At 44.7% G+C, this 25281-nt stretch overlaps 1 protein-coding gene across 7 annotated transcripts in view; it reads right to left on the bottom strand.

The window, feature by feature from the left end:
* The window catches only part of AMOTL1 (angiomotin like 1), a 118846-nt gene that overhangs the window by 54354 nt on the left and 39211 nt on the right, over positions 1-25281 (bottom strand). The window contains exon 1 of one of the 7 annotated variants that reach the window (XM_048494370.1): positions 15648-15773. The exons of 4 other annotated variants lie outside the window; for them this stretch is intronic. In XM_048494370.1, the coding sequence (XP_048350327.1) occupies positions 15648-15663 (16 nt within the window). In that variant the 5' untranslated portion in view covers positions 15664-15773. 2 more of the 7 variants (XM_048494375.1, XM_048494371.1) reach the window with 2 other exon arrangements.

Raw genomic sequence — 25281 nt, 5'->3', positions numbered from 1 at the left:
CGGGGGGGGGGGCACACCCCTCCCCGCCTCACCAGCCAGGCCCTGGCAGCCGACACTGGGTGTTTTTTCAGCCAGCTGCCAGCTGAAATAAACTAAGTGGGCAGGGGTGGGCTCCATGGGAGGGGCTCTGTAGGGGTGGGGCCCACAGGGAGCGGGGCCAGGGCACCATTTTGCCCCGAGGACCATGCCCCCCATTACTGGCCCAAGGTTACCCAGCAGATTTCCATGTCAGTGTGGCGATTTGTGGCGCAGAACACCCCTAGGCAACGAATGCATTTCACACCCATGCTGATTACTGCTTATCACCTACAAAGCCTTTTATGGTCTTGGTTTCTCATACCAGCACGACTTTCTCTCCCACTAGACCAGTGATGGCAAACCTTTTCAAGACCGAGTGCCCAAATTGCAACCCAAAACCCAGTGGTGGAATTCAGCAGGTTCGCACCACTTCGGCAGAACCGGTTGTTAAAATGGTGCTTGTAAACAAACAGTTGTTAAATTATTTGAATCCCACCACCAGAACCGGTTGTTAAATTATTTGAATCCCACCACTGCCAAAACCCACTTATTTATCGCAAAGTGCAATTTAACCTGAATACTGAGGTTTTAGTTTAGAAAAACAGTTGACTCCGAGGCGTGCGTTACTCGGGAGTAAGCTTGGTGGTAGTCGGTGGCTTTGCTTTGAAGCAACCGTGAAACTCTTCCAACAAGTGAATCACAACCCTAGGAGGGTTTACTCAGAAGCAAGCCCCATTGCCAGCAACTGAGCTTACTCCCAGGAAAAGGATTGCGCTTTAGTTCTTCGCATGAAAATCAGTGGGGGTTAACAGCACTTAACAGGGTTACCTACACTGCCTCCCACAAAACTATGTCTTAGGTTTAATGCTAATAATCGAGCCCAGCGGCCCAGGCCAGCCTAGATATTTTTTTTGGGGGGGGGGGGGGCTCTGTTTGCGCGTGCCTACAGAGAGGGCTCTGAGTGCTACCTCTAGCACCCGTGCCATAGGTTCGCCACCACTACACTAGACTGTGATGCAACTATTCCACTCATTAAAGCAAAGCTTTTTGAAGGTAGTACCTTGCAATTGGATCAAAACCCCAACTGTGATGGCTCCCACTTTCTATAAATGGTCTGAGGAGGCCAAGGTGGCCTGCTTCCTATATTTAAAATGAAAGCATTAAAAGCACAGATTAACAGGGTCTCAATCCTCTTAGTTTGACCTAAAGTGTACAATCATAGAGCTGAAAGAGACTACAAGGGCCATCAAGTTCAACCCCCTGCCATGCAGGAACACACAATCAAAGCACTCCCAACACATGTTCAAGCAGCCTCTGTTTAAAAAACCTCTGAAGGAGACTCCACAACTCTCCAAGGAAGCAAATTCCACTGACAGCCAGAAAGTTCTTCCTAATGTGGAATCTCTTTTCCTGCACCTTGAATCCATTACTCCGTGTCCTGGCCTCTGAGGCAGCAGAAAACAAGCTTGCTCCCTCTTCAACATGGCATCCCTTCAAATATTTAAACATAGCTATCATGTCCTCGCTTAACCTTTGCTTCTCCAGACTAAACATCCCCAGCTCCCTAAGCTTCTCTTCATATGGCATGGATTTCAGACCTTTCACCATGTTTGTTGCCTTCCTCTGGACCCGTTCCAGCTTGTCAATATCTTTCTTGAATTGCGGTGCCCAGAATTGTACATAATATTCCAGGTGAGGTCTAACCAATGCAGAACAGAGAGGTACAATTACATCCCTCTATCTTGACACTATACTCCTAATGATACAGCCCAAAATCGCATTGGCTTTCTTGGCTGCCGCATCACACTGCTGACTCATGTTTAGTTTATGAACTACTAAGACTCCCCGGTTCCTTTTGAATGTAGTGTTGTCAGTATTGCAGTCCAAGCTCTGCTCACAACCTGAGTTTGATCATGACATAAGTCAGTTTCAAGTAGCCGGCTCAAGATTGACTCAGTCTTCCATCCTTCCATGGTCAATAAAAAAAGTACCCACCTTGTTTGGGGGCAAAGTGGAGGTGACTTGGGGAAGGCAACAGCAAACCACCCCATGAACATAGTCTGCTTAGTAACACATTGTGATGTGACATCAAAACATGGGGTCAGGGAATACGTTTACTTTCGACAATCAACTTCAACCTTCTAACTGTTCGGTCAGCCAATCTACATTTGTACACAAAAGAGATCAAGAAATAAGATGAAGATTCTAGTTCTAAATTTGTTAATCTTCAGAAATGATAGAAATTGCTGAAGGCTTCTAACAGAAACGCTTTCTTCGGATGATCTGCTGACACGCACAGAAAATTAAATTAACTTTGGGTGAGTGAAAAAAGGAAGAAGAGAACAAATGAATCTATTGATGGGATGAATATTTGGACTTCTGGAACAAAAGGTAAATGTATTGATACATCAGAAGATGGTGCTAAATTTGAAGAAAACCATGCCCAGTAAGACAATTCAGGGCACACTTTCATTGCAAATTCTTACAAATTTCCCATTAAATATGTAGCATTAAATTTAATGTTATTCCACTGGGCTTTTGGTGGGTCCAGCCGCTGATGCAGGCCTCCCATCCCCGTGTGGCCCTCTCTGGTAAGGCCCTGTAACATCTAAGGGGCCTCCCGCCCCCCTAGGGAGATTTTAGTTCTCGGACGCGACTGTTGCTATTGAAATGCTGTATCGAACTGATGTATTTGAACTGAAGTATAGACCTAATGTATTTTAATGAGGTATTGTTTTAATTTACTAGAGCCTTATATGTATTATAGTTAGATTTGCTTTAAAATGCGCTCTAATTATGTATTTTAACAAGTTGTGAACCGCCCTGAGCCCTCTCGGGGAGGGCAGTATACAAACTTTAATAATAATAATAATAATAATAATAATAATAATAATAATAATAATAATAATAATAGTAGTAGTAGTAGTAGTAGTAGTAGTAGTAGTAGTAGTAGTAGTAGTAGTAGTAGTAGTAGTAGTAGTAGTATGTTGGCTTTTCTGCAGAGAGTAAAAGAAGCAGTCTATGTACCCTAAACATAGACTGAGTAATGTCTAGTCAGTCTCTTAGCTCATCTGTGGTGTCTTTCTGAAGTGTATTTCCTCAATTAACACTTTCCTTTTTCCGCAACTAATCAAGACAAACGGCCCCAGGCAATCGGGAGAAACTCCCACCCCCACTCAGAGGAAATGAGTCAGCCTGAGTTGGATTTGCTTGTCTCGCCCCACAGCCCAGATGCTAACCACAGCCCTCTTTTAAATAATTCCTAGCTGCAAAACAAAGCAGCGGTAAAACTGGCTCTCTCTTAAAGGATGAGAACAAAATATGGGGTTGTTGCATAGAGAGCAGAGGGGAAAAATCAGTTCTAAACGATGAGCTCCGTCTGCACGCATTTCCTGGCTCTCCATTTTTGCAACACACCGTTCCCAAATCTGGGGGGGGGGGGGGGGCCCACAACAGGCCTCTTTTAAGAGCTTGGACTTCCAGACTCCTCTTGTGAAAAGCCTCTCTTTCTGCCCACAGAACGGGATCAGGTTTCTATGCTTTGTAGTCAGCACTGACATGACTGATGTCTTCAAGGCCACTTTCCCAGATGTCTCTGCAGCATTCCTTTGCTCACCAGCAGCTTCTTCACTGGACAACTGGATTACATCATTGCTCAACCACTGCCAGCAAAATGCACAAACTGTCTTCATTAAGAAATATGGTTCTCTGAGTTTAGAGGATAATGAGAGATCTTAATGCGTGCAACAGCCTGTTTGTACATTCAACCCATCATTTGAGGTCAGCAATGAACATGCATGATGCTGGCAGGGGATGATGGGAACTGTAGTCCATAACATCTGGAGGGCCGCGAGTTTGACACCTGTGCATTAGTGGGAAAGCACCTGCTTGGCATGCACAAAGTCCTGGGTTCAATCCCCAGCATCTCCAAAAAGGATCTGGTTATATAGGTGATGTGAAAGACTTGAGGCTGAAGCACCAAAGAGCTGCTGCCAGTCTGATTCAGTACGAATCATAGAGTTGGAAGACACTTCAAGAGCCATCCCTCCTGTAATGCCAACCCTCCTGTAATGCAGGAACACACAATCAAAGCACTCCTGACAGATGGCCATCCAGCCTCTCTTTAAAAACCTCCAAAGAAGGAGACTCCACCACACTTCGAGGTAGTGCATTCCACTGTTGAACAGCCCTTACTGTCAGGAAGTTTTTTCTGATGTTTAGGTGGAATCTCCTTTCCTTCATCTTGAAACCATTACTCCTGGTCCTACCCTGTTTCCCTGAATATAAGACATCCCCTGAAAATAAGATGTAGTAGAGGTTTGCTGAAGTGTGAAATATAAGGCATCCCCCGAAAGTAAGACGTAGCAAAGTTTTTGTTTGGAAGCATGCCCGACAAACAGAACACAGAAAAATAAGACATCCCCTGAAAATAAGACATAGCGCAACTTTGGGAGCAAAAATTAATATAAGATACTGTCTTATTTTCGGGGAAACACGGTAGTCTCTGGAGCAGCAGAAAACAAGCTTAATCCCTCACCAACATGACATCTCTTCAAATATCCCAACATGGCTATCATGTTACCTCTTAACCTTCTCTTCACCAAACTAAACATCCCCAGCTTCCCAAGTCTCTCCTCGTAGGGCATGGATTCCAGACCTTTTACTATTTTGGTTGCCCTCCTCTGGACCCATTCCATCTTGTCAATATCCTTCCTGAATTGCGCTGCCCAGAACCGTACACAATATTCCAGGTAAGGTCTAACCAATGCAGAATAGAGAGCCCAGATTTACTAGGTCAAGTAATAAATCAGCTTCATGCGCTTATTGAAGCGCATGATGTGCATGAAGATGCCCTAATCAGTTAATTTTCATATACTCACTGACAAGGGAAGCAATACAACTATTTAGTCTTAAATAACATTCCAATATTAGAATCAGAGTTGGAAGAGACCCCAAGGGCCACTGAGTCCAACCCGCTACCATGCAGGAACACACAGCCAAAGCACAGCCATCTGGTTAAAAACCTCAAAGACGGAGACTCAGTGGTGGGATCCAAAAATTTTAGTAACAGGTTCCCATGGTGGTGGGATCCAAACAGTAGCGTAGTGCCAATGGGGTGGGGCACGACAGGGGCATGGCCGGACATTCCGGGGGCGGGGCATTAATAATTTCTCTGTTACTGTAAAAAACTCTTACTGTAAAAAAAAAGTTCCTAGCTTCCAGCTGGTATCTTTCTGTCCATAATTCAAACTCATTATAGCAAGTCCTATCGTCTACTGCCAACAGAAACAACTACTTCTCCTCTAATTGACTGCCTGTCAAATACTTAATACTTTCCAATACTTAATTTTGTTTCTAGAAATCCAAAGAAGGATACTTTCCTGAAACAAGGAACTTTACCATATTTCTAAAACATGTTTTTAAAACAGCCCGACAGGGAGAATTATCCCATTTTCTACCTTCGCTAACCAGCCACATAGGAAACAATAGGACTTTATGATTTTTGGACCTAATGGAATTTTTAACGGAAAAGCAGACCCAATTAGTAACCCCCTCTCGGCACACACAAATAATCAGTAACCCACTCTCGGGAACTGGTGAGAACCTGCTGGATCCCACCTCTGTGGAGACTCCACAATAAATATTTGCATGTTTACACCCAGTTTTTCTTTCCAACAGAACTCAAAGCATCTTACATCATTATTCCTTCTTCCATTTAATCCTCACAACAGTTTATGACTCCACAAATTACCCAAAAGCACAACTTCCTGTCTTAACCAACATGTTATGGTGCAGTTCGGCTGCTGGAAGTCAAGTTGGCCTCTGGACCTGTCAGCCGCCCTGGAGATCATACATCAGCAACTCTGAGCTCTTCGGAGGAAGGGGAGGGGGGGTGTACAAAGAAGTACCTTGTATCCAAAGCACCCTCTGCTGATGCCCTTTTCTCCCCCTCTTCCCTTTTAGGTTTAGCAATAGGGGCAGTGTGTGGGGTAGAGGGCAGAAGGGTTTAAAAGAAGGTTCAAAAGAAGGCAACTGAATCTGTATTTAAACCCCACACAGCTGGCTTCAGCTCGAGGAACAAGAGTAAAAATGGTCTTTTTTGTCACATTTCGTTTCATCCGCCCACACACCAGCTGGGGTGGGTGGTGAAGGGTGACATAAAAATCCCCCAGAATGCACCACGTCGCAAAGCGGCAAGTATTATCGGCTCTTTTGAAGCAGAGAGATGCGACGGCTTCACCAATCCTGCTTAAAAGGTACACAAGCAAAGACTGGACAAGGGCAGAAACGCTGGCTCTTCTTTCGGGGTTTTGCTGCAGTTTGCCCAGAAACAAACTGCCCAGCAGAGCAGATCCTTGTATCCAGGAGTTAGACTCACTTGGCTGGAGCAGGCTGGGATCAAGAGCAGTCTTTGAAGTCTGGGCCAGGGAAGCTGAAAGGGTGTGGCAGCGGGAAGTGATCCTGGGTTGGAAGAACCAGGTGCTCTCTGGGCCCAGGTGTTTTCAGGCAAGGCAAGGAACAAAGGAGTAGAGTAGACAGTGGGCCTTAACTCAAGGTGTGCAGCTGGGGCTATATAAAGGAAGATGGGAAATGGAAAGAATCTTCTAGCACACAGGTGTCAAACTCGCGGCCCTCCAGATGTAATGGACTACAGTTCCCATCATCCCTGCCAGCATGATGTTGGCAGGGGATGATGGGAACTGTAGTCCATAGCATCTGGAGGGCCGCGAGTTTGACACATATGTGCAGAAGAAGGACACAGAAAGTGGAGATAGGTCATAGAGCTTCTCCTATGTAGCAGTGTGAACCCGAGGCCCCTTCCGCACTTGCAGAATAATGCACTTTCAATCCACTTTCACAATTGTTTGCAAGTGGATTTTGCTGTTCCGCACAGCAGCAAAGGGCACTGAAAGTGGATTAAAAGTGCATCATTCTGCATGTGCGGTTGGGGCTTGTTATTTGAAGCACAGTGTTGGGGAAGGGCAGTAGGTAAGTTCGCTACCCCAGGAGTGCAAAAACTCAACATGTGAAGTTGTGTTAGCTTGTCGGAGTGAAGCAGAAAGCTCATCAACTAGGCAGAGCCTCAAAATGGCACTCAAGTTCAGAGGGCTAGTTAGAAAACGCTAACAAATAACAAATCGCTTAAGGCAAAGAATGGTACAAACAAACGCAGAAAGTGAAATTACAAAGGTGGAAAACACTGCAGTAATAGCAAGCTGATACCTACGATACAGGAGTGCAAACCTATTCCTTTATAGAGGTACCTTCCGGAACTGTTCCATTTCACTGGAGTTCTAATCACTTTACTGGGAGAAGGGCTGCAAACGTTTCAGACTTGCACATTCTGTGGAAGAACAGAAGTGTAGGAGCTTCCCTGGTGTCCTCAGGCAAGCCGTTAAACAAGGTGGGAGTCCATCATAGAGAAGTCACATAAATAAATGGGGTGTTGATCCATTTGCAAGGTACTACCTTTCTGAAAGGTTTGCTTTAAGACCATGAAAGGTTTTGCAGGTGATGAGCAGTAACCAATGCAGAACAGGTATGACATGCATGCTTGGACGAATAGCATTCTGCACCAACTGGAGTTTCCAAGTGGACTGTAAAGGCACAACCACGTACAGAGCATATGGCAATAATGTATTCTGGTGGTAACTACAGCACAGATCCATGAGACTACATCTCCTTGGCCAGCAAATTCAAGGTAAGGGACTATTTTCTTGGGAACTATTTTCCAGGGAAAGAAAGAGTGCATTTTTCACAGCTGCATTAACTTTCTAGCAATAATTCTGGATCCAGTATAACTGTAGGCCATTAACTGAGTTAGCAAGTGTCAGCTGGACCTCATCAAATCATAGAATCATAGAGCTGAAAGAGACCCCAAGGCCCGTCAAGTCCAGCCCCCTGCAGTGCAGGAACACACAATCAAAGCACTCCCGACATATGATTATCCAGCCTCTGTTTAAAAAAGAAGGGGACTTCACCACACTCTGAGGAAGCGAACTCCACTGTCGAACAGCCCTGACAGTTATAAAGTTCTCCCTAATGTTTAGGTGGAATCTCCTTTCCTGCACCTTGAACCTATGACTCCTGGTCCTAGCTTTTGAGGCAGCAGAAAACAAGCTTACTCCCTCTTCGACACGGCATCCCTTCAAATATTTAAACACAGCTATCATGTCCACCTTTAACCTTCACTTCTCCATACTAAACATCCCCAGCTCCCCAAGTCTCTCTTTGTAGGGCATGGATTCCATACCTTTTACCATTTTGGTTCCCCTCCTCTGGACATGTTCCAGCTTGTCAATCTACTTCTTAAATTGGGTGCCCAGAACTGAACACAGTACTCTAGGTGATGTCTGACCGATGCAGGGTAGAGTGGTACAATTACTTCCCTCGATCTGGACACTATACTCTTATTGATGCATCCCAGAATTGCATTTGGCTTTCTGAAGGCTGTCAGTATCAGGTGGCATGACTGACTCAATATGAGGGGAAGCTTATGGCGCCCTTCAAGACTTCAGCCTTTCCAACTAGCATTATTGAACAATCAGCATCAACTGACCTGCGTGTAGATTCCCCCATAGGGCAATGTCATCAACTATTATTATCACTTTAGTATAAAGAGATTACATTTTTTAAAACCCCATTCGTCCACACCGCGTTTCCCCGCCTCACACTGCAGCTCAAATCCCATTAACCTCCTGCCGCAGTTTCCAACATGAAAAGAACCCTGAAAGTAAATAATAGCAGATAATCCTTCTTGTATGTTCGGCATTTAGAGCAGCCAACATACAATTTGCCTTTTCTTTCTCCCCCTCCCCTCTCTTCTGTTCAGGCCGTTTGCCAAAGAAAGGACTTTTAAGATCATTAACTCAGAATTGTTCGAACAATTAGGCTCACTATTGTTGCTTTATGCAAACCACACTATTATTTGCTGAAGAAGACCTTTTTTTAAAAAAAGAGAGAGAGAGAGAGCCCTAGCAATCAATTCACCACTTATACTGCGAAAGGGATTTGGTACCTGCTGTTACAGAATACGTAGAAGTCACCTGAACACGAGCGTGCATTTTCAGAATGGCAATTGCTGTAATAACCGTTCTCCATGTGTGTTTCTAGAATTATGCGCTAAAAATAATACAACTCTGCAACTGCCACAAATTATAACATTTAGACAAAATGACATACATTGTTCAGTTGGCTAAATACCAGCTTCTGCAGAATTAGAAAGCGCTAAAAATGCACACAGCATTTTGAAGGGGGGAATAATAAAAGCATGCGCTTGTGAGATTCCCGTAAAGAATTTTTCTGGTTCTACGTATTATTGTTTGAGTCTCACACAAGGGCAATACATTTTTTTCATTACAGGCTAATTTGTGCCATATCTTTTTTGCCATAAAACGTAGATAGAATTGGGTATATCTTATTGTCTAATTTATTAAAGGCGTTTGTGTTTTCCAAGGAACTTGAAGGCTGGGGTACATAGCCCCCTTCCTCTATTTTATCTTCACAACGATCACACAAGGCAAGCGGGGCTGAGTCACATTTCATGGCAAAGTGGGGATTTAAAGCCAAACTCTCGCCCGTCATAGACCCCTTCCACACTCGCAGAATAATGCGTTTTCAAACCACTTCCACAACTGTTTGCAAGTGGATTTTGCTATTCCGCACAGCTTCAAAGAGCACTGAAAGCAGTTTGAAAGTGCATTATTCTGCATGTGCGGAAGGAGTCAGAGTCTAATAATCCAACTAACCACAGCACACGCTCTGAAAAACGTAACTGTTTGATGCCTGTTTTTAAAAGAAACATCAAAAACACTTCTAGCACACACCACTCAAAAGAGGTCCAGCAAAACATCTGGATTATAGAACATGTATGTATTACTTTAAGGATTTAAATTATTTCCCAAATTTATTTCAGATAATTTTATCCTGTGCTTTGGTTAATACTGCCTCCACCGCCCTGTGACTTTACTACTATTATTAATGATCACATTTGTACCCCAAACGACACAACCATTCTCGTGAAGGCATTCGTGGTGTCGCCTAATTTATTCTTACAACCACCCAGGAAGACAAGGTGAGGAAAACAATTGGCTAATTTGCAGTTACCTGGTGAGCTTCACGGCTCAGCAGGACTTCAGAAGAAGAAGAGAAGAGTTTGGATTTATATCCCCCCTTTCTCTCCTGCAGGAGACTCAAAGGGGCTGACAATCTCCTTGCCCTTCCCCCCTCACAACAAACACCCTGTGAGGTGGGTTGGGCTGAGAGAGCTCCGAGAAGCTGTGACTAGCCCAAGGTTACCCAGCTGGCGTGTGTGGGAGTGTACAGGCTAATCTGAATTCCCCGGATAAGCCTCCACAGCTCAGGCGGCAGAGCTGGGAATCAAACCCGGTTCCTCCAGATTAGATACACGAGCTCTTAACCTCCAACTACCAAACCAGCCATATAGCACCAAAGATTGAGACAAACTGTCTTCCCACATGAGAACTGTGACTGTGCTCTGTCCTTACAATCCAAATGGGTTACTGTCGTAACATGATCCAGATTTATTTCCTGATTAGGAAAAAAGGCCTGGTTATGACAGCAACTCTTGCAGAGATGCAACCAGCAGACTCATCCGAGGGCAGGTAATTTTGCTGGGTGAGTGCTTTTCACACCAGATGCACACCCAAATGGTGAATGTAATTATGCCACCGAACAAAGGCTAAGTAGAGGGAAGTGCAACTACCAATGGATTGTACAGAGATGCAACAGACAACCTCCCCCAGGGGAGAGTGCTTGGGGCTTTCAAGAGCTTTCAATAATTTAATTTTCAACAATCCCACAGTATACTAACCATTCTCTCACAGGGGTGTTGTGCGGTTTCCAAGCTGTATGGCCGTGTTCTAGTAGCATTTTCTCCTGGCGTTTCGCCTGCAGAGGAAGATGCCAGCCACAGATACAGGTAAAACATCAGGAGAAAATGCTACTGGACCACAGCCATACAGCCCGGAAACCACACAGCACCCCAGTGATTCCGGTCGTGAAAGCCTTCGACAATACATTCTTTCACAGTTTCTCAAAGTTTGAGAAATTATTGTTCTGGCTATCACAAGATGCTAGAGATCAGTAACAGCCCTATTTAGACAGCGCACGGATAAGTATGAGAACATTTTAAAAACAGACATTTCAAAGATCTAATTTAAATAACATTCTTACTAAAATCTCTCTCATACTCATATACTTTGCAGTTACTGCAGAAGAGATCCAGGATATGTCAAATATCAGGAAGCAGAGAATTCCAGTCTTGTTAAAATTTAATGTGCACCTTGGCTTTATCCCTGATGGGGACTATTCTCTTTTCCTCTGCTTTACACTAACAAAGCTGTAAGATGTAGGGATGGCTTATGGCTCAGTGGGTGAGAAGGTTCAACCCCTGGCATCTCCAGTTAAAAGGACCAGGAAGTAGGTGATATGGAAGATCTTCTGTCATATTACCTCTAGGGAGGTTTCTGAAACCCACACATCAGAACATAAGAACATAAGAACATAAGAACAAGCCAGCTGGATCAGACCAGAGTCCATCTAGTCCAGCTCTCTGCTACTCGCAGTGGCCCACCAGGTGCCTTTGGGAGTTCACATGTAGGATGTGAAAGCAATGGCCTTCTGCGGCTGTTGCTCCCGAGCACCTGGACTGTTAAGGCATTTGCAATCTCAGATCAAAGAGGATCAAGATTGGTAGCCATAAATTGACTTCTCCTCCATAAATCTGTCCAAGCCCCTTTTAAAGCTATCCAGGTTAGTGGCCATCACCACCTCCTGTGGCAGCATATTCCAAACACCAATCACATCGCTATGAAGAAGTGTTTCCTTTATTAGTTCTAATTCTTCCCAGCATTTTCAATGAATGCCCCCTGGTTCTAGTATTGTGAGAAAGAGAGAAAAATTTCTGTCAACATTTTCTACCCCATGCATAATTTTATAGACTTCAATCATATCCCCCCTCAGACGTCTCCTCTCCAAACTAAAGAGTCCCAAACGCTGCAGCCTTTCCTCATAAGGAAGGTGCTCCAGTGCCTCAATCATCCTCGTTGCCCTTCTCTGCACTTTTTCTATCTCCTCAATATCCTTTTTGAGATGTGGTGACCAGAACTGAACACAGTACTCCAAGTGTGGTCACCACGGCTTTATATAAGGGCATGACAATCTTTGCAGTTTTATTATCAATTCCTTTCCTGATTATCCCCAGCATAGAGTTCGCCTTTTTCACAGCTGCCATACATTGAGTTGACATTCCCATGGAACTATCAATTAAGACGCCCAAATCCCTTTCCTGGTCTGTGACTGATAGCACTGACCCCTGTAGCGTGTATGTGAAGTTTGGATTTGGATTTGGATTTGAATGTGGATTTGGATTTGGATTTGAAACATGCTTGCACTTACTGCCTAACTCTCGAAGAGTCGCTTGAGCACACCCAGTTTGTGAGCCCGAAATTCATGGGATTTAAACCCAACTTTTTTCTTATGGCCCCTATCCTGGCATGCCCTTGCTCTCTTAATTCTCAACTGAACTATCTCTTGAACAACCAGGATCCTAAGATGTTGGAAACGGTGGCCAGTTTTCTGATTAATACTTTAAATTAATACTTTAAATTAATACTGATTAATACTTTAAATTACAAATCCTTTGGGATTTTTTTCTATTTATATTACCCTTACGAATGTTGGATTTTTTTTTCAGCTACTTGGTTCCCTGTTTGTCTCTATCTTGTTGATTTTCATTTTTTTAATGCCTAATAAAGGTTTCTGATCTGATCTATTATAAAGGTGCTTGTAGGCTTATTATTATATGTAAGATCTCTCCAAGACCTTGGGGAGCTGCTGCAAGACAGAACTGAGTTTGATGGACTAAGGATCTAATTCGTGTGTTCAAAGTTGGTTAAGTTGAGAGTCTGTGACTGGCCCATGGTCCCCCTGCAAGTTTCCAATGCAAAGTGGACATTTATTTTAATGATAATTTGTATTTATTTTACACATCTAAATAGCACATAGATATAGAAAGATAAAGAAAGTATCCCGATCTAGTCCCCCTCCCCCCTATAATAATAATACTAAACGAAAAGAAAAAGAAAAAAACACATACACAAATACCTACACAAATATATGGTGACTTCCAGCTACCTCACTAAGGATCTAAGCATAAATCTAACTCTGTGCAACTTGCCCATGTAGCTTTGCATGTCAGGTGCATGGGCCATCCAGGATAGCTGGGATCCTGGTGACAGGATGCAGCATGGTTCGCACAGGAAATGCTGTGTTTCCCTGCAAACCGTGCATCCAAGAGTACCCACACACACACACACACACACATACACACCTGAGAATCCCCCTATCCGAAAATGCTACACACACTTGCTGGCACAAAATGGCGGCTGCCTAGAGAATCCACTCTAATGCCTGCCACCTGGAGAATCCATCATAATGGTGGACCGGGAGTAGGGGGAATAGAACACTTCCTGCTTGCCATAGTTCGCACAGGCAAACAGGAAGCATCTGAAACCCAGGTTAAAGGAAAAACGACTTTCATTTAATCCGGGTTCAGCCAAATACAACACGTTAGACGCATTTGGGGGGCGAGTTCTGTGGCAACTTCTCCCCCCCTGAATCTGTTATTTTTGGCCTGTGGGGAATCAGTCTGCGAGATCACAGAGGCCTGTAAAATTTAATTGTTGGATGTACAGTATGATTTTAAGAGATGCTGTACAGTGCTTTGAAGGCTATAGCATCATAATGCCCAAGGCTCTTGTCTTGATCTCATCTGATAAGAGCTTCTGGAAACAAGCGCAGGAAGCCAGAACTTCAACACTTCCGTTGTTCTTAATAGTGCAGGATTTGTGCAGGGAGGGGGGAATGCCAATTACCACTTTGGGCCCTGTTCACTTATCAGGCAGCAGTTCTGCGGCTTCATAATTTGTCTTGGGTGGAATATAAACAAAGCTGGACCATAAACATTTCCATACCCATGGCAAGCGATTCACAATTACTTCTCCCTGTAGTAACAAATGATAAATACTTGATAGTTTGCTATCCTCTAAAGGCACGAAAAATCTACTTCATAGTACAGTTGGTTCCAGATTCAACTTACTGAATTTGGACCTGAAGAACTAGATCTGTGTGTGGCGATAATAAAGATTATCTCTGAACACAGGCAGGGAGATACTGGCCTAAAATCTTTGCAAACTCAAGGAACCCCAATATCCCAAGTTATAGAAAGCGGGCATAGGTCAAAGCCATAATTTGTGTGTTGCGACTCTTGAACTAAAATTGCCATTTTTTAAGAGGTTCCCATGGTTTTTCACAGCTGCACAACAGGCAGCTGAATCTATTCCTGTAACAGAGATGGGAGGATGGGAAAAAGCTGCAGCTTTCGATGTTTTCCTGTCAGGCAGCCATTAAAGACACAGAAACCCGACCTTCTTTTAAAGCCCTGTGGGTTTTTGCCCTATTTTGAAAAGCCACCAGACCTAACAGTTCTGAGAAATCTGACAACAGCGGGATGATCAATACCCTTTCTCCTTTAATTCACCCCAAAGGGAAAAAAGACATCTCATTCTATGATGGACTTATTCTTATAAAAACAAAATGTGTATACGCTGCATCAGAGAAGAGTTCTGGAGCAATATCTAAAAGTACAACCCACAGAAGACTGCAAAGTAGGGGGGCTCAGAGCACCAGACTTTGACAAGTGAGATTTGGGTGTCAACCCCCCCCCAAGACAAAACTCACTCCCTCACAGCCTAGCCTGCCTTTGCAGGGTTGTTGTAAGAGGGCCCAAACAGGCTGCCCTGAGATGGAAACAGTTCCAGTGAATTCTATTTTAAGAACATTCCAAAAGAACTATTCCAAAAGAAAGAACATTCCAAAAGAACTATTCCAAAAGAACTATTCTTGCCACCCAAAAAACTTTTCTGTGCAAGCATGCGATATATAAAAAGCAGCGGGGGATGGGGTGCTATCCCTTAAATTCTGCCAGCTGTACTTTTCCCAGCCAGCGGAACTACCAACAAGGTCCGCTTCGGACAGAAGGGATGATCAGAGAGAAGGAATTTCCTCCCACCCTTTTGCATGCCCCCAAAATATTCTGCCATATGTCAAGAGCAGGGTGCGATCACCGCTCTCCTTTTTATTTTTTTTGCATGCAATGACCATCCATGCCGGAAAAGGGGGGGGGGGGGCAGGGGACGAAAGAAGCGCACAGATTTGCAGGAGGCGACCCTGCATTTTCCCTCCCCACCTTTAGGAAAGCAACTCGGGTCCTCGCCGTCGCCCCCCGTCCCTTTATAAACACGCCCGCGCCGAGCTGGTTTGCATTACCTCTCCCGCACTCCTGGCTCTGAAGCTTCCCTTGCAAAAGTCTCTGCAAGCCTCGGGGAAAGTGGCCGATCTTCCCCGCCCCGGACAAGCGAATTAAAGCAAAAAACTGGAGAAGAGGAGGAGGAGGGGGGGAAAAACCCAGGGAGGGTGGAAAGCCGCGTGCAAGCGCGCAGGTTTCTTTTTTGACAGTCCGCGTTGCAAAGCAGGTATCCGAGACCCCCCAGCGTAAAAACCAGCCCCATGCTCAGGCTGGAATGAAAGGAATGTCCCAGCTTTACCTACTGCCCAAATCATAGCAGCTTCTCTGGGTCCTAATGTGGGCCCACTTCTGGCCGTGGTGGGCGGCTGGTTGGAGAAGGGGCTGGGATTGCCCCGGTCATTCTAGCTGCTGGCGGGCAGAGACCCAACAGCGGAGCTGCCCGGTCCTAGCGCCTCTCCGCCTGCCGGAATTGAGGGCGGTGTCTGGGGCGCTCTGAGGTGGCAGAGTCCTGCAACTGAGAAGGGGCTGTAACACAATTGAGGAGGGAGGCAGCCCGCTGGAACTGAAAACCTGGTGGGAGAGCCTGTGTGATTAAGAGGGTTGGACTGGTTATCTGGGAGATCTGGGTTCGAATCCCGTTCATGCCATGGAAGCTCATGGGAACTTGGGAGAGGGCATTCTCAGCTGCGGCCCCCAAACCCTACAACTCGCTCCCTTTTGGTTCCCGTTTGTTACCATCTTCTGATGCAGGAAAAGACTTCTTTGTTTCATTTCGGTGCTCTTTCCTTCTAGCCTGATGTTTTAATGGTTGTTTTTATGTTTGGTAGGCATTTTAGCTCTGATTTTAATTATTTTAATGATGTGTGGTTTTATGTGTTTTAATGGTTTTTAAGATGTGATTTTACAGATGCACATTAAAATTTGTTTGCTGCCTGGGTGGCCCTTATGGGGGCAGAGCAGCAGACATACATGTGTTTTTTAAGGTTTTAATATCACATGTATATTTTCTTTTATTTATTATGTATTGTAGCTATGCACTGTTTTGCTGTACACTGCCCAGAGCCCTTAGGGGGTGGGCGGGTTATTACATTGAATGAATGAATGATTGATTGATTGATTGATTGATTGATTGATTGATTGATTGATGATGATGATGATGATGATGATGATGATGATGATGATGATGATACTCTGGGACTTCCAAATTCAGACTGACAAAGTATTGGAACACAATACTCCTGACCTCACGATTGAGGGAAAAAAGAAAGTGTGGATAGTCAATGTTGCAATTCCTGGTGACAGCAGAATTGATGAGAAGCAACTGGAAAAACTTACACGATACGAGGATTTAAGGATTGAACTACAAAGACTCTGGCACAAACCAGTAAAGGTGGTCCCAGTGGTGCTCGGCACACTGGGTGCAGTGCCTAAAGACCTTGGACGGCACGTAAAAACAATCGACGCTGACAAAATCACCATATGTCAGCTGCAAAAGGCCACCCTACTCGGTTCATGGAAAAATGTCCATGGAAAGTCCATGGAAAAATGGAAAAATCCAGCATATTGATCTTGTTTGCTGTGTATAACTGTTTTTGTATCAAGATGATGATGATGATGATGATGATGTTGCTGAACAAAAAAATGAAATGTATTGTCGAAGGCTTTCATGGCCGGATTCAACTGGTTGTGGTGGGTTTTCTGGGCTATATGGCCGTGGTCTGGTGAAAATTAAAATGCAGAGTCACTTCAACAAGAAAGTTGTTAATGTCTTTTCTGTGGTGCCAAAGTGGGTTGAAAAGGAACTCACAAAATGGCGGCTTGCCTCTGGAAGGGAATACAAGGATACGATGTTCTACCGCTTCTTTCTCCTGAAGGAAGAGAACCGTTGTTGTTGGAACGCGACTAGGAGGCATTTTTAAAAGTACAGCACTTTAAAATAGGAGATGTGCAAACAAGTAGGCTGCTGACAGGCCAATATCTTGTCCCACTCCAAATGTCCATATTTAGCAGGGGCAGTCCCTGTTTCCTAGAACTGGTCTCCAATAAATCACCCTCTCTATTTTTACCTTTTGAGGAATGCCTTATTAAAAACACTGTTAATGTGTTACTGTGATCTGTTTTCAAGGTCTTCAGCCCTCTCCTCTGGGTTGCAGAAATTGAATCTCTGAGGGACTAAGGTAAATGAGAGATGAGAAGTCAGTGATCAGACCCTTTTTTGGCTAAAAAAAAAATCGGTGAAAGAAGTGAAGAGTGTCAGCCTAGAACCCAGTCCGAAACCCAGCTCTGCCGTAGATGCTGAATGGGCCACTCATACCCACTCATATTAGACAATTATTCTTTTGAGCATATATTTAATCCAAAGAATATACAACCACATTTGAGCAGGACAGGAGAACAAAATTATTAGCCACTTTGGTTCCCACTGGAGAGAATAAACCAACAAATGCAAGGGAAAAAAATGCAAGGGAAAAAAATGAATCAGTGAAAAATAAGGGATGCAGGTAGATTCAGCAGGGATACACTTGTGCATACTGGCCTCTCAGCTGCCATTGTAGAATGAAATCCAAGTTTCTTCTGTTCAGACTAGTAGTTGCCTTCCAGCTTACTAAGGCTACTTCAAATATGGGGAGCCAGAAAGAAGGCTTGATTCAACAATCATGACATACGAATGGACAGACAAGGAAGCATTCTCTCCAAAAGGAAGGACCACCATGGGGCCCACAAATAGTACCTGTGGATATTATGGTGCATGCCAACACCTTTTTGGGCACCCATCAAGTGTTTTTAGGAAGTGAGTGGTGCCAGGTAGCGCTTTAGTCCACCAAGGCCTCTGACTAACTGTTGGAGATTTGATTGGCTGTGCAGATTTTTTAGTGGCAGCCATTTTGTTCCTGCACCCACTATGCCGTGTTAGAATTCCAAATGTGACTGCAGGCTCAGAAAGGTTTAGGATCCCAGAAATAGACATTCTGAACAAAAGCCAGGACATTTTGCCCTTGGGATTTTTAAAATACCCCTCAAATCCCTGTTTCGCCTTTGTTCCTTTGAGGTAAAGGAACTTTCTATCTTTTTGTGAGATTGGTATCTGATCAAAGTGAAGGGATTTGTCCAAGGGGAACTGGAGTTAAGCTCAGTCCTTTAACGATTGTGGCTGTTTCTCCTGGGGGATGAAAATGGTTAGAAGCTAGTTCTCCAGTGGATTCACCTTGTCTGAAAAGGGCGGTCTAGGGTTTCATGCAGCGCTTCAGTAATCCATTGCAACTAGATGTCTTGTCCGCACAGGAAAATTCAGTTGCAAAAGTTTCCTAAAGTGCAACTTGCCGCCCTAGACTGTCTTTCTTCGAACAACCTGAATTCCACATACATTCATCATGGAAGTAGTTCTTGACCATTACACTGCCAGAAGAAACAGCCATGGGCATTAAGGAATTGTTCTAATATCCAGTGATGTATAGATGCAGCCTGTGAACATTTGGATTAATAATAAATACATTCCTGTCAGAAATTGGAAAAGGTGGCCCTACCCAGTTGCAGAGAGTCAGAGGAGGAACGTGCGTGCCTAGATAAACTGGCTTCTAGTGATTCCCTTTTTTCACTTGAGTACCACTCTGGGCAGCCCATTTCCCTAAACTGTACTCCCATTTCCCTAAACCAGGGGTCTGCCACCTGCGGCTCTCCAGATGTTCGTGGACTACAATTCCCATCAGCCCCTGCCAGCAATTGGCCATGCTGGCAGGTGCTGATGGGATTTGTAGTCCATGAACATCTGGAGAGCCGCAGGTTGCAGACCCCTGCCCTAACCATACTCCCATTGAACAATTTTTAATTTTAAACTTAAAACAATGACAAAACGTTGGGATTTTACAAGTGCCTGCTTAATTCAGTCAAGCAAAAGTTAGACTAGAGCTTAGACTAGATGAAGTAATGAGCTTTTACTGTGGAAGAAGGGACATGTGGCTAAATATTGTTGTGAAAGAAAGTCATCTGGGAGAGGCAGAGGGGAAGAACTAAGTGATGCTTATAGAAGAGGTGATCTTAATAAAACTTTAGCTTTAAAAACAAAGAAAGAGAAAGTTACTTTAGTTACAGAAAAGGGGGCAAACAAAGGACAGATGTGCATACATGATTACAAATGACTACATCATTAAAGTGAATTTATTTCTTTTGGACTCTGGATCTTCTTTCCATGTTGGCAATAAGGAAAAAAATATTCTATTGAACTGAAAGAAAGTGAAGAAGAGAGACTTTTGCAAGCTGAAGATAAACCACTGGAAGAATATTGAAAAGGTACTGTGAGAATTGATATTTTGAGTTCTACTGGAGAGGCAGTACAGCATGACACTGTATGCACCTAATGCTAGTGAAAATTTAGTAGTGTCTAGATTGCTGAATGATGAAAACAAGATTATAATGGATGGAGAAATATGTTGCATTTATAATTCAAAAGTTAATATGGAGCTCAAAGCTGGAAAGACTGGAATCTTTTCCCATGTTACCACTTCTCATCGGTGCTGCGCTACCGCATAAACACGCTAACGCACCCCTCAGGACCGTTCACATGGACAGTCCCGGGAGGGCGGCAGGCAGCGGTGCAGCCTTCGCACAGGCTGCGCTGTCGCTGAACACCTACCTCGTCTCCTGGCTTCCGGCTCGTCGCAGAGGCCAGGTGAAACACCCCTGCAGCCTGGAGCGACGGTTCTGGAGTTGCAGGCCAGGGGGCGTGTCCCCTGGCCTCTGCAACGAGCCGGAAGCCAGGAGACGAGGTAGGCATTCGGGGACGGTGCGGTTCGCTCAGGGAGCGAGGTTTGGAAGCAGAGTCTTCACGCCACTCAGGGGTTGCGAGGTCGGTGCTGATGTGATGCGGCGGCGGCCATGCGAATCCCTCCCCAGGGACGCTTTATCACATAAAAAAATTTATCACATAAAAAAAGAAGACTGCACTCACTCCAGTTGTGTTTATGGTTGGCATCTAAAATTAGGTCACAGAAGCGTGGACTCAGTGAGAAAACTTATAAAAGACTGATTTAAAACTAATTGAATGCAACAAAAGTATTGAACCCTGTGAAATACACATTAAAGCCAAATGCACTGCTCCTCATTACACTGAGACCTAATTGGTCCTCCAGCACCTTCTATTGGTGGAAACAAATACATGTTGACTTTTATTGATGCAGCACATAGATTTGCCCATGGGTATTTCCTCAGATCAAAAGATCAAGCATTGAATGAGTTTAAAGCTTATGTAGCAGCTGTTAAAAATACGAATGGAAGAGCACCAGAAATTTTATTATCCGATAACGGGACTGAATATAATGCTACTGAATTCCAAAATTACCTAGAACAAGAAAATACACAACATACAAGATCAATGATATACTCGCCTCCTCAAAATGGTCTAGCAGAACGCTTTAATTGTACAATACTTGAAACTGTATGTTATTTATTAATGCAGGCTAAACTGCCTGACACCTGTTGGGCAGAAGTTGTATATCTCTACAACAGAACACCATGCAAACCTATTGGAATGACTTCTTTTGAAATACGGCATAAGAAGAAACCAAGTTTAAAACACTTGAAGCCATTTGGAGCAAAAACTTATAAAAATTCCCAAGGAGAAAAGAAGAAAAGTAGATCCAACAGCTAAGTTGGAATATTAGTTGGCTACAATCCAAATCAAGAGGCTACAGAGTCATGGATCCTGGATGTCCAGATATACAACGATGTCTACGTAGATGAAAGAAGATGACTCCACAAAAGAAAACAGACATGATACTGAAGAAGTCACATTTCCAGAGTGGATAACAGTGTTGCCTGCCTACAGTGCATCCCAACAAGAGACTTCTAACCAGAAGGGGAAGAAGATGGAGCCAAACCACCAGAAAGAGAGACTGTAGTAACTGTAATGGGGTCAGAAAGAAGCAAAAACGGGGCAGCATCGAAGAGATACACCCATCACACGAGTGCGCAAAGCCATAATGAACCCAAAAGCTGGGATGAAATGATGAAGTTGCCTCCATGTGAAAAAAGTAAAATGGATGATGGCAGTAAAAGAGAACTGGAGTCTTTACACAAGAAAATGATAGCAGACATACTGACAAAACCACTTAATTTGACAATTTCCGTCAGAAATTATGCCTGGTTGACTTCAGAACAAAGGCACACCGGGAAAAAATGGCGCCTGGGGCAAACCCCGCACCCCACTTATAGCAGCCAGTGCATCTGGCCCAGCCGGGCTGCTCCTTCAGCCAGCAGAGGAGGAAGGCAACGGTCCCAGCCGGCTGAGGGGGAGGAGTGCTGGACAAGGGCGCCTCTCTATCGGAGGGGTGGGGGGCGATTTTGCAACCCCCATGTGAGCTAATGGGTGGCACCTGGGGTCATGTGACCCCCCATGTTCCTCTGGCGGATACGCCCCTGCTTCAGAAGCTGTCTCTTGAGCAAGGGTTTGCTAGGATTTTAGAAGTGCCTGCTTCATTCAGCCAATCAACAGTTAACTGCTGAAGTCACATGCCTAGAATCACATGAACTTCTGGAAAAATCTCTCTTTTTCCAGCAAAAGAGGAGAGACAGACACACAGGCACATATAGGCTGAACAGATACCCACACCGAGCACTCGCATAGATAAGAGCTTGCTGTTCCTACATTTAGTGTGAATTCAGTTGTTATCTAGTAAAGTTCTACAAACCAACTCGCTCGCATTTCTGCCCTGTTATTTGCTCTGCTAATTCACTGCAACCCAACCCAAAAGCTGAAATTCGCAGAGACAATGCGGAACGACGACTTCGCTGAACACTGCACAACGGCCGTCTGGACTCTAATGTTTATAAAGTGGAGGAGAGGAAGAGGCTGTGAAGAGGCGCATGCACACTGCAGAAGTGAGTTCGCCAAAATAACAAAGCGAAGGAACGCAGCCTTTTCTCCAAGTTAAACAATACAGGAAACCCACACGACCGCTTGTCATAACACTGAATTAATTTCACAACTTTTGAATAGTATTTTGTCTTACCCTGTTGACATTAATGTACCTTTTCCCCCCGTTGTATATTTTTTTTCATGTAGAAGAAGAAGAAGAAGAGTTTGGATTTATATCCCCCCTTTCTCTCCTGCAGGAGACTCAAAGGGGCTTACAATCTCCTTGCCCTTCCCGCCTCACAACAAACACCCTGTGAGGTAGGTGGGGCTGAGAGAGCTCCGAGAAGCTGTGACTAGCCCAAGGTCATCCAGCTGGCGTGTGTGGGAGTGCACAGGCTAATCTGAATTCCCCAGATAAGCCTCCACGGGTCAGGCGGCAGAGCTGGGAATCAAACCCAGTTCCTCCAGATTAGATACACGAGCTCCTACGCCACTGCTGCTCACCCCTCATGTACCCCTAAACGTTCTGGCACGTACCCTTGGGTTACACATACCCCAGGTTGGGACCCACTGTTCTAAACCATGGCAGCTGTCCAATTATTAGGATGATTTTACGGATTCATGCTGCTTCAGAAGTCAAGAGTGATTCAGAGAATGATAGTATCACCACAAATCTGGTTGTACTTATTGCTCAAACACATGCAGCAAACATTTACAATGAGGCACTGGTAGCAGAAGGGAAGCCGGACACAGACATTTTGTGGATTTGTACACATTTGCACATGTACTCAAGAATATACTCACTACTGATTCAGGCATGTAGTCATCCCCGCAGGGTCGTCGCTAAGGAATAGGCGAGACGCGGAGGAGGTTTCATCTGGTGGAGAGCGTCAGCAACAGGAAGCGCGGGATTTCGTGATCCTGACAACTCTGCCCTGTGCTGGTCTCTGGCACCTTTTATTAGGGTTTCATTGTGGGCGTGTAAAGGAGGTGGGTAGGGAGATGAGCGGGAGACCGGGAGACCTGGAGATCATCATGTGATGCATGATCTCACCTGGCTACGTGCGGAGAGGAGCGTAAGCGTCTGAGCCTAATCCTCACCTGGGGGCAAGACCATTGTCCCTGCGCCCGGTGACTGAGCCAGACAGTTCATGACCCGTGACTCATAGGGGGATGAGGAGTGGGGGTGCGGTGCGACCAGAAGGCCGTAGGTCCGTTGGCGTCCCAACGTTCTACCACGGTGCTGCTGGGTCAGCAGTGCATTACTACAAGGCATATTCTACACAGGGAGGTAAATGGGGTGAAAAACCCTTGCTGTGGCCGAGGAGGCTGTATCCCTTCAGACTACAGCTAAGGAGATGTTTTATTTCTGGCAAATCAGCAGGGGGCATGGCTCAGTGCTTTTAAAAAGGGTCAAGTAGTAGGTGGTGGAAAAGACCTGTATCTGAGACCAGGGACAGCCACTGTTAGGGCGATTCCGCACATGAGTAAAAGAGGTTCGACCCAGTTCCCTGAGAAGGGTACTGACCTAGGTCGAAGCCATTGTTGTTCGCCACTGCAACCAGCTTGGAGGGCAGAATCATCCTGTGCCTCTTCGCTGCTCCGTTCCAATTGGCTACTGTTCTACGGCCATGTTCCGTCTATTCCCACACACGTTATAAAAAAAAAACTGCCAGAGGAATGGAGGGATGAAGGTGGCATTTTTTGATTGGCCAGCTGTACGCATGCCCGAAACGCTCAGCTGTGATTGGCTGAATGGGGGACTCCTGGCACCAGAGATTCCTCACTTTACTGGAATCGAGCTGAGTTTGAGCGGGGTTCCCTGAAAAAGTAGTAGTTCCCAACTGGAGTCGGAAATTTGACCGTTACACGGGCCGAAGCTGGTACAAAACCACGTCGATCCCAGTGGTTGTGCGGAGCACTTAGGTCGAACGCAGCTCGAACTTAGGTTGATAACGCAAGTGTGGAATCAACCTTAGTCTCAGCTGGCAGTACCAATGGAATGATTCAATACAAAGCATCTTCCTATGTACATATTAGGCAGAAGGGTTCTATCCCACTCACTTGCTGCTGTGCTGGTTTTCCAACTGTAGGAAGGCTCTCATTTGCAGCTAACTCCATCCCACAACAATGCCACTAAGCAGCACATTAAAGTGCACATAACAGCTAATTTTGGAGACATTTCATTTCCCAAGGCAGGATGAATTTATAACACTGTTATTTCTTCCTGCTGACAGTTCTGCTAAGGTCTGTTGTTTCTAATTGCATCACTTGACAGACACATTAACATCCTGCAAGGGAATCTAAATGTTTTGTCTCACCATTCTGTTTGACAGAAACCTGAAATAACATTTGGTTGGGACTCATAGATCACACCCATGGAGGGAAAACTGCATGCTACAGGTGACCTCCTGGATCCAGGCACATGAATATCTACAAATCCTTTCCTCATAAGGAATATAAGACCACATTCATTGAGGGCCAATGCTAAATATCTGAGTGCTTTTCAATTAACAAAGAAAAAGACAGTGACAACTAGGGATCACACTAGAGGTTTGTAAAGCTGTTTCTAGTGTAGATGTTTGTAGTGTTCTCACTCTCCCATAATGCCAAATTCAGGAGCAGAAGATTCAGAATAAACAAAAGGAACTTTTTTTCAGGTGTCCCCAAGTTTTGTTGAGCGCATGGGCACATCTGCAATTGCAGTGGGTACCACCATAAAATGGCTGCTATGGGAGGCAAACACAAACTGCTAGAAGATTCCATGCCATCTTCCTATGATGAATAATAATAATAATAATTTGGATTTATATCTCACCTTTCTCTCCTGTAAGAAGATTCAAGATGGCTTACAAGCTCCTTTCCCTTCCTCTCCACACAACAGACACCTTGGGAGGTAGATGGGGCTGAGAAAGTTCTGAAGAACTGTGATTAGCCCAAGGTCACCCAGCAACGTTTCTCTATACAATGAGAGTGCCCAAAGACCCAATTCCCAGAACCACCTCCTGACATTTTGGCTTATCAGGCAGAAAACCCAAATGGGAGCATCAACAATATAATAATCAAATCACTGGCAATTTGA

Source organism: Sphaerodactylus townsendi, linkage group LG04 (assembly GCF_021028975.2).
Source record: "Sphaerodactylus townsendi isolate TG3544 linkage group LG04, MPM_Stown_v2.3, whole genome shotgun sequence".
In the NCBI taxonomy this organism is placed as follows: Eukaryota; Metazoa; Chordata; class Lepidosauria; order Squamata; family Sphaerodactylidae; genus Sphaerodactylus; species Sphaerodactylus townsendi.
The sequence above is the reverse complement of the archived record's forward strand: the minus strand, read 5'-3'. Positions and strand labels throughout refer to the sequence as shown.